This window comes from Canis lupus, chromosome 4 (assembly GCF_011100685.1).
Source record: "Canis lupus familiaris isolate Mischka breed German Shepherd chromosome 4, alternate assembly UU_Cfam_GSD_1.0, whole genome shotgun sequence".
Lineage (NCBI taxonomy): Eukaryota > Metazoa > Chordata > Mammalia > Carnivora > Canidae > Canis > Canis lupus.
In genome coordinates, this window is record NC_049225.1 from 20,136,315 (window position 1) to 20,149,847 (window position 13,533).

A 13,533-nucleotide genomic window follows, 5' to 3' on the forward strand; every position below is an offset into this window, starting at 1 on the left:
CATTTGGTAATGCAGAGGGGTCACATTTTAGTTCTAATCCAGTAGTTTTCAAGCTGTGATCTGTGGAGACCTGGATTTTATGGAACTTCCTCAGAGGTTTAAGGTTATTTACAGGCAATAGAGCTTTCTTTGTGTGTTGAGGGTGGGCAGCACTTATTTACAACCACTGTGACCCCTCCTGGAAACCAAATCATTAGAATCATCATGTTATATTAGAATTGAACAGCAAGTTATAAGAGCAGATTTAACAAATGAAAACAAAAACGAAAAACAAAAAACAACCACCATTACCTAGAAAGAAATACAAGCAGTTCAGCATAAAGTCTGAAGTCTGTGATTCATAGACTTAGAAAATAACAGTCTTTTGGTTTTAGATTAATTGGAGGCACCAAATTCTGTAGATTTGTTCTATCTATCATCTAGGTAGTAATCATGGTGACAATGAATCTATTGTTGATTCCCTTCTAATAGTGTCAGAGCCCTACCAACTATCTGCAAGGATTGGATGGAAAACCTATCATTGCAGCTCCTGTGTTTACAAAGGTAATCAAAATATTACTTCTTTCTGTCATGGGTTTAAACATACCATACTACTCATACAAAATTGTTGGATCCCAGGTTTCCTGATTTAGCTCAGGGTTTTGGTCTTTTATAAGTACAGTGTAGGTTTGGGGGTTTTGGGTAGTTGTTACTATGTCACTACAAGTTCCAGATTTCTAATAACTTGTTTGCATAATGAGAGGAATGTCTTCCCCACTCACCACATTGATCTCTACAGCCATATTCTTGCTGTTAAATACAATAGCCATACCTGGGGGTCAGATGGTAAGTTTCCAACCACTCACTACTGCAGAGGTTTCTCAGGACTTTCAGAGGAATCAGGTTGCAGGCACATGTCTTTGGTGTTCAAGGAGATGGGAGTTAAATGCTCTTAGGAGGCTTAACAGAAAGGAACACACTAGGACAAAGAATTCTCTTTTTCTATTCCACGGTATCAACTGTTGCGGTGGCATCAAATTCTGGGTCTCGTAGTCTTTGTATTTAGAACTGGAAAATTTACTCACCACTTTCGCTTACAAATGAAAACACAAGGGAGGGCCAAGGACATGAAGCAGTTTATCCAATGTCATAAAGCTAGTTAGTAGCAGAATCCAGACTAGAAACAAGTTCTCCCAATTCCCAGTTGATTATTCCTTCCTTTATATAACATAGATTTTGTTTATGTGTTGCCCAAGACAACAAATTTAAAAGTGAAAATTGAGTCCCATTTGATTTTTTTTTTTTTTTTGGTATTATGAAGACCACATGAATGGACTCTGTACCTGGAATATAGATTATTGTTTGTATGAACGCCAAACTTAGGCCCAAAGAGATCTTGTCCTGTCAGAGGTATGCTTTAGTTTAGAGCAGTGGTTCTCAATCTGAGTTAACTTTATCTCCTTGAGGGGCATTTTTAATGTTTGTAAATATTGGTGGTTGTCACAACAGGGAGATTATGCTGTTGGCATCCAGAGATGCTGCTAAATGTCTTCTAATGCATAGAATGACAGCCTTCTATGTGGTGTTCTGACTGAGTGGGGGCAAGTGGGTGTGAGTGATGAAAGAAATCACCCAAAGCAAAAGAAAGGAGATAGAAGTTTATTGACTACACTGCAAGGGAGCAGCAGGCAGGACAGCAAAGAAGAAACTATCTAGGACAAGGCAGTAGTGAGGGGGTGTAGTTATAGAGTGGAGTGAGGGCATATGGGGTTTTCTCTTTTTTGGTAATCTTAGGAACTGTGCCAGGTAGTAAGTAGCCCATTGGTTGGTTAGGAACTATGGCTTACTGAGCCTGTTTGCACTGAGCTCGGTGGTTGCTGTCACCCTTCTGCTTTGGTCAAGTTTCTATTGCTCAAGCTTATTGCTCAAAAGCAGCTTCTACACCTCCCACAATAAAGAATTCTCTGGCCCAAATTATCAATAGTCCTGAGGCTGAAAAATCATGGTTCAAACCAAAATGGCAAAAACAGTATATTTCCCAATGACTATTAACCCTAAAGGAAGAGCTAAATGCAAAACTTCCGTGGAAACATCAGTTTTAGGAAAGTTCCATCATATCGGTTCATCCAAAATGGTTTTCCAAAATCAAGCAGAGTCTAGATTGAGACACATTTATCCATATCAGTTGGGCAGACATTCTTATGGGAAGCAAGATGCCTTTTGATTTTTCGGGTTTGTTTCTTATAATCTGCTTTTGGAATTTCAGCCTTGCTATTTTCAAAGACTTGACGTAGGAAAGCAACATGTTTGTGACTTGGAGAATATAAGACTTTGGTGAAGAGTTATAAGTGGACCTTTGAATAGGGGTGTGTGTGTGTGTGTCTGCGTGTGCGTAATACAGCCAATAGTGCTACCTCTAATTGTCTCTTATTTCAGTAAGTCATCTAGCCTTAGAGCTTAAGTGCTGCAGAATTGGGACTTTTTAAAAAGATTTAATTTATTTATTTGAGAGAGAGCAAGAAAGAGAGTACGAGTAGGGGTGAGGGGCAGCAGGAGAAAGAGAAGCAGACTCCCCACTGAGCAGGGAGCCCAAAGTGGGGCCAGTCCCAGGAGTCTGGGATCATGACCCGAGCCAAAGGCAGATGCTTACCCTACTGAGCTACCCAGGTGCCCTGAATCAGAATATTTTAATTTTTCATGCCCTTTTGTCACACCCTAAAGACAGTGCTGACTCTTCAAGGCAACTAAACTATAAAATAATTTATACCCAGTCCCAGCTGAAATCTCCTCTCTCCTCTTCCTCACCACCACCTGCTCAGCCAGACACCAGACAAGTGTCCTTGTCTCCTTCTACTCACTTTCAAAGCTTCCCAGGTATTCTGTCTTCCCTGCATCTGCATCCCCAGTGCATAACTTTTGTACATATAGCCATTAATAAAGCCATTTGCTTTTGTGTCCCTTCCAAGCAACTCAAAGGCTCTAATAGCTAGATAGAAGTCCATGAAGGAAATAATAGGTCCAAAGCTCTTTTTATTATTCCAATAAATCCAATAGGACTTTAGTGCTTACTTTTTACATTTAATTTTCATGGGCTACACAGCAAATATCATTCTCAATGGGGAAGCACTGGGAACCTTTCCCCTAAGATCAGGAACAAGACAGGGATGTCCACTCTCACCACTGCTATTCAACATAGTACTGGAAGTCCTAGCCTCAGCAATCAGACAACAAAAAGACATTAAAGGCATTCAAATTGGCAAAGAAGAAGTCAAACTCTCCCTCTTCGTCGATGACATGATACTCTACATAGAAAACCCAAAAGCCTCCACCCCAAGATTGCTAGAACTCATACAGCAATTTGGTAGCGTGACAGGATACAAATCAATGCCCAGAAGTCAGTGGCATTTCTATACACTAACAATGAGACTGAAGAAAGAGAAATTAAGGAGTCAATCCCATTTACAATTGCACCCAAAAGCATAAGATACCTAGGACTAAACCTAACGAAAGAGGTTAAGGATCTATACCCTAAAAACTATAGAACACTTCTGAAAGAAATTGAGGAAGACACAAAGAGATGGAAAAATATTCCATGCTCATGGATTGGAAGAATTAATATTGTGAAAATGTCAATGTTACCCAGGGCAATTTACACATTTAATGCAATCCCTATCAAAATACCATGGACTTTATTTATTTTAAGATTTGTGTGGAATCAGAAAAGACCCCAAATAGCCAGGGGAATTTTAAAAAAGAAAACCATATCTGGGGGCATCACAATGCCAGATTTCAGGTTGTACTACAAAGCTGTGGTCATCAAGACAGTGTGGTACTGGCACAAAAACAGACACATAGATCAATGGAACAGAATAGAGAACCTATAAGTGGACCCTGAACTTTATGGTCAACTAATATTCGATAAAGGAGGAAAGACTATCCATTGGAAGAAAGGCAGTCTCTTCAATAAATGGTGCTGGGAAAATTGGACATCCACATGCAGAAGAATGAAACTAGACCACTCTCTTTCACCATATACAAAGATAAACTCAAAATGGATGAAAGATCTAAATGTGAGACAAGATTCCATCAAAATCCTAGAGGAGAACACAGGCAACACCCTTTCTGAACTCGGCCATAGTAACTTCTTGCAAGATACATCCACGAAGGCAAAAGAAACAAAAGCAAAAATGAACTATTGGGACTTCATCAAGATAACAAGCTTTTACACAGCAAAGGATACAGTCAACAAAACTAAAAGACAACCTACAGAATGGGAGAAGATATTTGCAAATGACATATCAGATAAAGGGCTAGTATCCAAGATCTATAAAGAACTTATTAAACTCAACACCAAAGAAACAAACAATCCAATCATGAAATGGGCAAAAGACATGAAGAGAAATCTCACAGAGGAAGACATAGACATGGCCAACATGCACATGAGAAAATGCTCTGCATCACTTGCCATCAGGGAAATACAAATCAAAACCACAATGAGATACCACCTCACACCAGTGAGAATGGGGAAAATTAACAAGGCAGGAAACCACAAATGTTGGAGAGGATACGGAGAAAAGGGAACCCTCTTACACTGTTGGTGGGAATGTGAACTGGTGCAGCCACTCTGGAAAACTGTGTGGAGGTTCCTCAAAGAGTTAAAAATAGACCTGCCCTACGACCCAGCAATTGCACTGTTGGAGATTTACCCCAAAGATTCAGATGCAATGAAACACCAGGACACCTGCACCCCAATGTTTATAGCAGCAATGTCCACAATAGCCAAACTGTGGAAGGAGCCTCGGTGTCCATCGAAAGATGAATGGATAAAGAAGATGTGGTTTATATATACAATGGAATATTACTCAGCCATTAGAAATGACAAATACCCACCATTTGCTTCAACGTGGATGGAACTGGAGGGTATTATGCTGAGTGAAGTAAGTCAATCAGAGAAGGACAGTGTATGTTCTCATTCATTTGGGGAATATAAATAATAGTGAAAGGGAATATAAGGGAAGGGAGAAGAAATGTGTGGGAAATACCAGAAAGGGAGACAGAACATAAAGACTCCTAAATCTGGGAAACGAACTAGGGGTGGTGGAAGGGGAGGAGGGCGGGGGCTGGGGGTGAATGGGTGACGGGCACTGAGGGGGGCACTTGACGGGATGAGCACTGGGTGTTATTCTGTATGTTGGCAAATTGAACACCAATAAAAAATTAATTTATTAAAAATAATAATAATAATTTTCATGGGCTAGTCAAAAGAACAGGTTTAGCTGCTTTTGTGTGATGATTCTAATACCTCCTTGCAATTAGATACTTTAATTGGCAGATTCATATTTGCTTTGACAAAGAAAAATGGGAAAATGAATTAATCATTAGTTACATCCTGGTAAACTAATTATAACTTGAAAATATCATAGGTCCAAATGCATTTAATATACCTAGCTTTGCCTACTCTACCTTAAACATGCTCGGAACACTTACATTAGCCTGCAAAATGGGCAAAATCACCTTATACAAAGCCTATGTTATAATAAAGTGTTGCATATCTCATATCATTTGTTGAATACTGTACTGAAAGTGAAAAACAGAAAAGTTGTATGGGTATAAAATGGTTGGCATGGTATATCGGTTGTATGCCTTTGTGACTGCGTGGCTGACTGGAAGCTGTGACTCACTGCTCCTGTCTATCATCACAAGAGGGGATCATACCACACATTGCTAGGCCAGTAAAAGATAAAAAACTCAAAATTTGAAATACAATTTCTACTGAATGGGTATCACTTTGGCACCATTGATAAAGTTGAAAAATCATAAGTTGAGCTATCCTAAGTCGGGAACCATCTGTGTATACTGTTTGTTAGATAAATCTCCAAAAACATTAGATCCATAGTAGGAAAATAGTCCTTAGTACAAAGACCCAAACTCTGAATAGGTTTTCTCAGCCCTCAGGATATGTGCTTTTGCCTCCGTAAATGGGATCAGAATCGTTCAGACACCCGGCACAAGGATAGGCTATGGCTCAGATTCCAGAGAGACTTATCAGCAACGGTGTGCTTGTGTTTGTTTCCACCAGTGAGGGCAGAACTGAGGTCATAGTTATTGCCAGTGTCAGAAAATTTCTGAGTCAGGGCTACTGATGTTGGTAATCACATGGCCTGAGCCATGATAACTGATCATATGCAAATGTTTGTTTGGATTGTTCCTGCTTTATTTATTTCTTTAGGGACTTCTGGGATTCCAACCCCTATGACTCATTTTCTATACTGCCCAACAAAGCATTTCTTTGCCAGTAATGGCAAGGAGCCATTTTTCTAAAGCAAAAATTAGAGAGCAGAGTCTTATTTAACTCCTTGTGTCTCCTTTGGTGATAAGGAAGTACTAGTATTATCTTCTTTTTAAAGAAAGTTAAAATGAAAAGGAGGGTTGACCAGCAAAACAATGATAGTTTAAGAACTACCGTATGCTAGTTCATTGCTCTACTCATAGATGATATCTATATTTTAAAATATTTTATGGAAATAGACTATCCTCCATCTTCTATACAGTATCAAAAGCACTTTCACTCTATTTATGGGGGAGAAAACAGCTCTCACACTTCTTGAGTGCGAAGGGAGGTAGATGATCAAATTAGGTTAGAATCTTCCTGCTATCGCTGCTCCCACTCCAACAGCAGCTGCCCTGGCCGGCTTTCAAGGCTGCAGCAGCTCTGGCTCCAGCTGCTTCAGCAGTAATTTGAAGAGTGCAAGGGGGCAGGGGAAGTGAGAATTTGAAGAGTCCTTCATTATATAATAGCAGAAACAGGAAAACCCTGAAATAACTGGGCCATTGGCCGGATCCAGATTTCTAAAGATTACGTGGGCCCCCTTTCCCAACCCAACAATTCCCAACCCAACAATTCCAGAAACTTTTCTGGGTTAACTGTTGCTCTGGGCACCTGAGGGTCCTCAGTCAAACAGTTCTTTATTCATAAAAACTTCTTTGATCCAACTGCAGCCTAAAGCACTATACACATTTACTTTCAGCCTGTCTCTTTTAAGGTGCACAAATATTAACTGGATTTAAAAAGGAATGAATGGGGTGAACCTGGGTGGTTGAGTCAGTTAAGCCTCTGACTCTTGATTTTGGCTGTGAGATCAAGCTGGCTTCGGGCTCCTTGGGCTCATGCTGGGTGCAGAGCTACTTAAGATTTCCTCTCTCCCTCCTGCTTTGCCCTTACCCCCTCACCCCTCTCTAGAAAGAAAGAAAGAAAGAAAGAAAGAAAGAAAGAAAGAAAGAAAGAAAGAAAAGTAAAATGACAGTATGAACCTTGTAGCTGACATCTTTTAACCAGTAAGGGAGTTTTCTCAGGGTAATCCCTATTTTATATTTGTGGGTATGAATCTACTAAATACAAACTCTGTCCTTTCAACTCATATTTAAAGTACCTGACATAGTGCTTGGCACAAAGCAGACACATAGTAATATTTATTCTGTCGTGAATAACTTCCATTTCTGCTAACTAAAGAATTTTTGCTTTCATTGCCTCGTGGCTTCAGAGTATCTTTAGGAGGCATAGAGGGGAAAAAAAGTCCCATATCAAATGGCTGTGGAAGAAATGCTTCTCGAGGCTCTGTGCTGTCAAGTCACCTACAAAGAATGTCTTCCCAGATGATCTGTATGGTGATGACACACAAGACAGATTTGCACTTTGGATACTGTTTACCTCAGGAGGTTGTAGACCTTTCATTATAGTTCCTTTAGTCCAAATCTGTAATTCCTAGTTAAGACTAACTAAATCTTTGCTAGTTGAGGAATGTGTTTCATTTATCTTACTCATCTTCGGTGAAGTCCAGATGATTATGATCAGATCTGCAGATATTGTGCTGTTCATAACAGCCTAAGACCTACTCCTGTGTTGAACGTGGCACCATCTGCACCGTGTTCAAATGGTCTGATTGATTTGGACCCTGGTGTGAGTCAGCTCCTTCTCGTGAGACTTTTATAGAAAAGCACAGTTTTCAGCAGTAACAACTATCATCATCCTTCAAAGTATGACTTTCAATAACTTTTTCTAAGTGGCTTATAAAATGACCCTTGGCACCTCTCTTACTAAGTATTGATAACGTATCAACTGGAATGAGTTTCCATCTCATATCACAGACACTTAGCAGGCATATTATATACACTAAAGTATCTGAGGTATTTGGGCGGGACTCTCAAATAGAACACAGGTCTTGACCTTCAAAGTCAAATGAATAATTGCAAAATGAATAATGTTGGTCTCAACTGCGAGCAACATAGTCTCTCATGGATATCCTCTTGCAAGCAAGGCTTTAGGGTAACCTTTACGGATTGAGAACTAGCTGATGTATCTGAACTGAACTGCAAGCCATGTCAGAACATGTAGACTGACCTCACTCTTCTTACATTCACTTAAAAAATATGTCATATTTAATTTATTCAATCCCTTCTGCCCCCATCAACATTTTTTTTTCTTGGTCTATTTTTCTAATTTGTTTGCCTCAGGAATGAAACTCTATTTTGTATGAATCCCAGGGAAATGTCTGACTGCCATTAAAATTTTTACTAGCCCTTAAAGCTGCCGCTTTAGCACAGAATTCGCTTGGATGCCAGGAGCACCCAAGACTCCTTGACGTTCCCTGCTTACTAAGAACATTCTTTTCTTGTCACTAGAAGTTGTTGTTTGGGGTGGACAAAGAATAACAAGGTGGGATTTTTTTTTTTAAGATTTTATTTATTTATTCATGAGAGAGAGAGAGACAGACAGAGACAGAGACACAGGCAGAGGGAGAAGCAGGCTCCATGCAGGGAGCCTCACGTGGGACTCCATTCCAGGTCTCCAGGATCAGGCCCTGGGCCGAAGGTGGCGCCAAACCACTGAGCCACCTGGGCTGCCCTTGTGTGGGTTTTTTGTAATTGTTGTTATCAATAGTTCCTTATCAGTTCAGAGACCCCTCTGTGCAAATCTCATCTTGAATTACTTCAGCAAATTTGGGAGTGCAAAAAAAACAAAAAACAAAAAACAAACAAACAAAAAAAACACTAATGTTGAACTATAGTGCCCCCTGGCTTTCACAATATCAACTTACATACCTCTGAGGTAAAAGTCATCCACTATATATAGCTAAAGCTGTGTAGTCATCCCCACCCTTATATATTCCTTAGACAAATGTCATAAATATGATGAGGCCATGCCATGCACAAACTATCATAAATTGTTCTTAAAATAACTATAAATAATCACAGAATATTTATAACAGTGAATGACAAAAGCAAAAAAAATAACTAAATGCCAGCTTTCCCCTTCTCTGATGAAGGAGCCAATATTTTCTTTATGCAGACCCCCAAATACTAATAGTAGAAAGCCTTGCAGCTAACAGACCTTGTGGAGGAAGTTAATCATAATCATTCCGTGTTTATAATGTTTGCACCAACACTAGAAATAATAAGATGAAAAAAAACTAATAATATGCCCAAAGACATGCCGAAGAAGAATTTAATAATCAAATGAAGCACCAGGGGTACCTGGGCAGCTCAGTCAGTTAAGCATCAGACTCTTGGTTTCAGCTCAGGTCATGATCTCAGGGTCATGGGATTGAGCCCTGCCTCAGACTCAGCTCTTAGCTTGAAATCTGCTTGAGAGAGTCTCTCTCTCCCCTTTCCCTCCAACTGTGCACTCTTGTGCTCACTCTCTCTCTCTCAGTGCAAATAAAGTACCAACTACACAAAAGAATGTGTGACTTTAAGCTCACAAATCATGAGTGAAAGACTGGTTATGAATGGAAACTTTGAGTGCCATTCTTCAGGAGAGTCTATTATAGAATATATTCATATGCTACAGTTCAAAGTGGCTTTGTTGGGGTATCTGGGTGGTTCAGTTGGTTAAGCGTCTGACTCTTGATCTCATCTTAGATCCTGATCTCAGAGATGTGAGTTCAAGCCCCACATTGGGCTCTGTTCTGGGTGTAGAGCCTACTTCTGACAAACAAACAAAAAACCAAAGTGCTTTTGTAAACCTTTTTTCCATGGATGTATGGAAAAGCATTTAATAATGCTTTCATATTTTGCCATGACATAAGATTCCACTTGTGACTATGATTTTATAGAGATTGTCATTGTTTATATACCTCAACAGATCATTGAAGCAGCTATACTGTAAAGAACACTTAAGGAAAACAAGATAACAAAAATCAATTTCCAGGACTACAGTATGTAAATAAGACAAACCCAGGAAAATAGAATCAGTTATTTGAGCCACAGAGATGTTATACCTCATGAACGGTGACATTCTTGTGTGGAAAGATACATTACCACCATGTTGACTACACCTAGTAGATACTCCTGCAGATTTCTTAAATTGTTATTATTTCTGGAAACCAAACTCCCCTTGGGCATTTAAGAACAGAAGTACTTAGGGACGCCTGGGTGGCTCAGCAATTGAGCGTCTGCCTTTGGCTCAGGGCGTGATCCTAGGTTCAGGGATTAAGTCCCACATCAGACTTCCTGTGAGGAGCCTGCTTCTCCCTCTGTCTATGTCTTTGCCTCTCTCACCGTGTCTCTCATGAATAGATACAATCTTAAAAAAAAAAAAAAAAAAAGAGCAGAAGTACTTTATCAAAAGTTAGCATTTTTCCAAACCCTCAAAATGTGTCACCAAGTATTTAATAAAGTTGTCTGGCACTGCAACAGAGAGGAAAAGGAAGAGGATAAAGGATAGTGAGGGAAAAGCTTCATATGGGCTCAGATGATTCTATCTTCAAAAATAGACTTGATGAATATCCACAGAATTAAAACTGCTGGAGACGTAGATTTGGAGAAAATCCAGATATGAAGGTGATAGTATCTTTTTCTAAAATTTAGCACTGGGACTAGATTCCAAAAATGTATAGTTTTTAGCTCTAACAATATTCTTCTCATTACAGATGTTACAAAATTTATCAGCCTCTGAAGGTCAGCTGGTTGTCTTTGAATGCAGAGTAAAAGGAGCTCCATCTCCTAAAGTTGAGTGGTATAGAGAAGGGACCTTGATAGAAGATTCTCCAGATTTTAGAATTTTACAGAAAAGTAAGTTGATACCTTAAAATTATTTTCCTGATAGTTAATTTTTATAAATGTATTGTAGTCGTTCATTTCTATAACTTTTTAACAACTAATTTAAAATATAATTAAGAGAATAAAAGAACTACTTGTAATCATAATCCTCCAAACTAGACCCTATTAATATTATGTCGTCTATTCTCCAAAAGTTTCTCCATGCATGTGTTTTACAAAAATAAAAATAAATCATACACTTTTTTGTAAATTGATTTCTTTCACTCAGCATTTCATGAACACCTTTTCATGTTAATAAATATACTTTAAAAACAAATCGACACAATCAATTTTATATTTACTTAATCTGTTGTTGAATACTTAGACTGTTTGCAAATTCTTTTATTTTGTAAACTGCTTCAATGCATTTAAAAGAAAAATTATTTGTATCTATAGACTAGAGTACCTGATTGGCTTAGTCAGTAGAGTGCCTGATTGGCTTAGTCAGTAGAGTATGTGACTCTTGATCTCAAGGTTGTGGATTCAAGCCCCATGTTGAGTGTAGAGATTACTTAAAAATAAAATCTTAAAAAAATAGAATAAAGAGTACTAGAATTGCTACTATAAATCCACCCAGTTTTAGGCTTTCAATAGGTATTGCCAAATGCCAGCCCAAAGGATTGAGCTAAATTGAGGATAATCACATAATTGATCATCCAATCTGGGACACTTTCAGAGTGAAAGAGACTGCTATTAATAATTACAAAGAGATCCCAGGAATAAATCAGGTCTATCCCAAATGAATGTTCTAGCTTTATTCTACTACAACCAGCAATATATGCGAATGCCATTTGTCTCATACCTTCATTAACAATGGGTATTAAAGTTTTTTAATCTTCACTAATTTTATAGACCGCAAATGGGAACACTTGTTTCAATCTATACTTCACTAATTAGATGTGGGGTGGAGCTTTTTCTCATGTTTATTGGATCTTTGTATTTCTTTATTTTTAAATTACCTGATCATATCCTTTGCTCATTTTCATATTGAAGTTTTGTTCTTTTTTACTGTAAGAATTATTTATATATCCAAGTGGTCTCTTCTTTCTCTTATCATGTACTTCTTTCACCTTGACCCATTTTGGTTATAAAATACATTGTAATTTGTTTACTTTTTTGTTAATTTGTCTCTGCCTGTCACTGATATATGAGTCAAACTGCTCTCATATTTAACAACAGTAGCAGCAACAATAATATAATCTGAATGCCATTTAAACTGAGAAAAAAAAACTATCAGTTTGAAAGATTGTAACGAAGTCCAACTCTTATGAATGCCTGTAATTGAACACCTATATTCAGTACCGTGCTGGCACTTTCAGGATGCCAAAGAATTTTAAGATAAAGAACCTGCTCTCTTGTTCTCTGTCCTGAGGCTCTTAATATTGGAAACCTCAGAGCAGGAGATAATAGTGTACATTTTATTAGGATGTGAGAATCCAAAGCTGAAAATGAGCTCTTAATCTTCACAAACTTTGTTTCAGGTGAAGCTGAATGGGTACCAGTAAAAAAAAAAAAAAAAAAAGGTTCCTGAATCCCTAACCCAGTAACTTTTCCTTACCTAAGTAAGGCTTTAAATGTCCCAAGTGGAAGTCAGGTATGTCCCAAGATGTGGCAACATTTGGTTAACAGCTCTCTTGCTACCCTTCTGTGACAACTCTCCTGTCCCTGTCGAGGTCATTGGTGCTTTACTTCCACACTTACAGAACTAATCTTATTAAATCACGCATGAGTATACAAGACATTGAAATTCTATAGGAAGCTTCTGATGAAAATATAACCTCTTGGTAAGATAAATGCTTGAAGCTTTCTTTTTTTTTTCTTTTAGAACCTCGATCCATGGCAGAACCAGGTAAAGATTATTTTAACTTTGTTGGCATGTGATCAGTGGTTGTATATAATATATATAAATCAGTGATTATATAGATAGTATATAAATAATAAAACATATTGAAGTTACACTGGTGTCAAGAAAAAGTGAAAAATAAGGTTTTAGAAACAAGATTCCAACCAACTCTAGCTATTATTGTAGGAGAAGGAAAGGAGGGGAGCACATGCAAATGTGAAATTTATATTTCATACTGAATATGAATGCAGTTAGTTCTCGGTTTGTAAGTGATGTTTCTTTGGAATATTTTCTCTCTCTTTTTGGCCCCTACACCTGACCTCCCAAAACTTGGCAGAGCAATTTCCATGACGCTAGATCAATTCTAATTCCCTAGCTTATGTATCTTAAGACATCAGATTTTGAACTTTGCAGAATCAATAAAACGTCCATGTTGTTATTAGATTTGGTTGGGAAGACACCAGATGACATGGGAGTGACAGTAGGTGAAGCTCTTACCTCTAGAAAATACAAGTTACTCAAAAGCCACAGCGTAAACATCTGAAAGCGTTCTCTGTGATCAACCTGGGAAATTAGATTGTATTTGTACCCCTGAGTAAGAATGATGGTTTGGG

General features: G+C 38.3%; 1 protein-coding gene across 6 annotated transcripts in view; it reads left to right on the top strand.

Annotated features, from left to right (window-relative positions):
- MYPN (myopalladin) overlaps nucleotides 1–13,533 on the top strand; it is a 110,080-nt gene that overhangs the window by 54,447 nt on the left and 42,100 nt on the right. For all 6 annotated transcript variants that reach the window (XM_038534108.1, XM_038534106.1, XM_038534105.1 and 3 more), the window contains 3 exons: nucleotides 472–543; nucleotides 10,908–11,049; nucleotides 12,902–12,925. In XM_038534108.1, coding sequence (XP_038390036.1) covers nucleotides 472–543; nucleotides 10,908–11,049; nucleotides 12,902–12,925 — 238 coding nt within the window. The remainder of the gene's footprint in view (nucleotides 1–471; nucleotides 544–10,907; nucleotides 11,050–12,901; nucleotides 12,926–13,533) is intronic.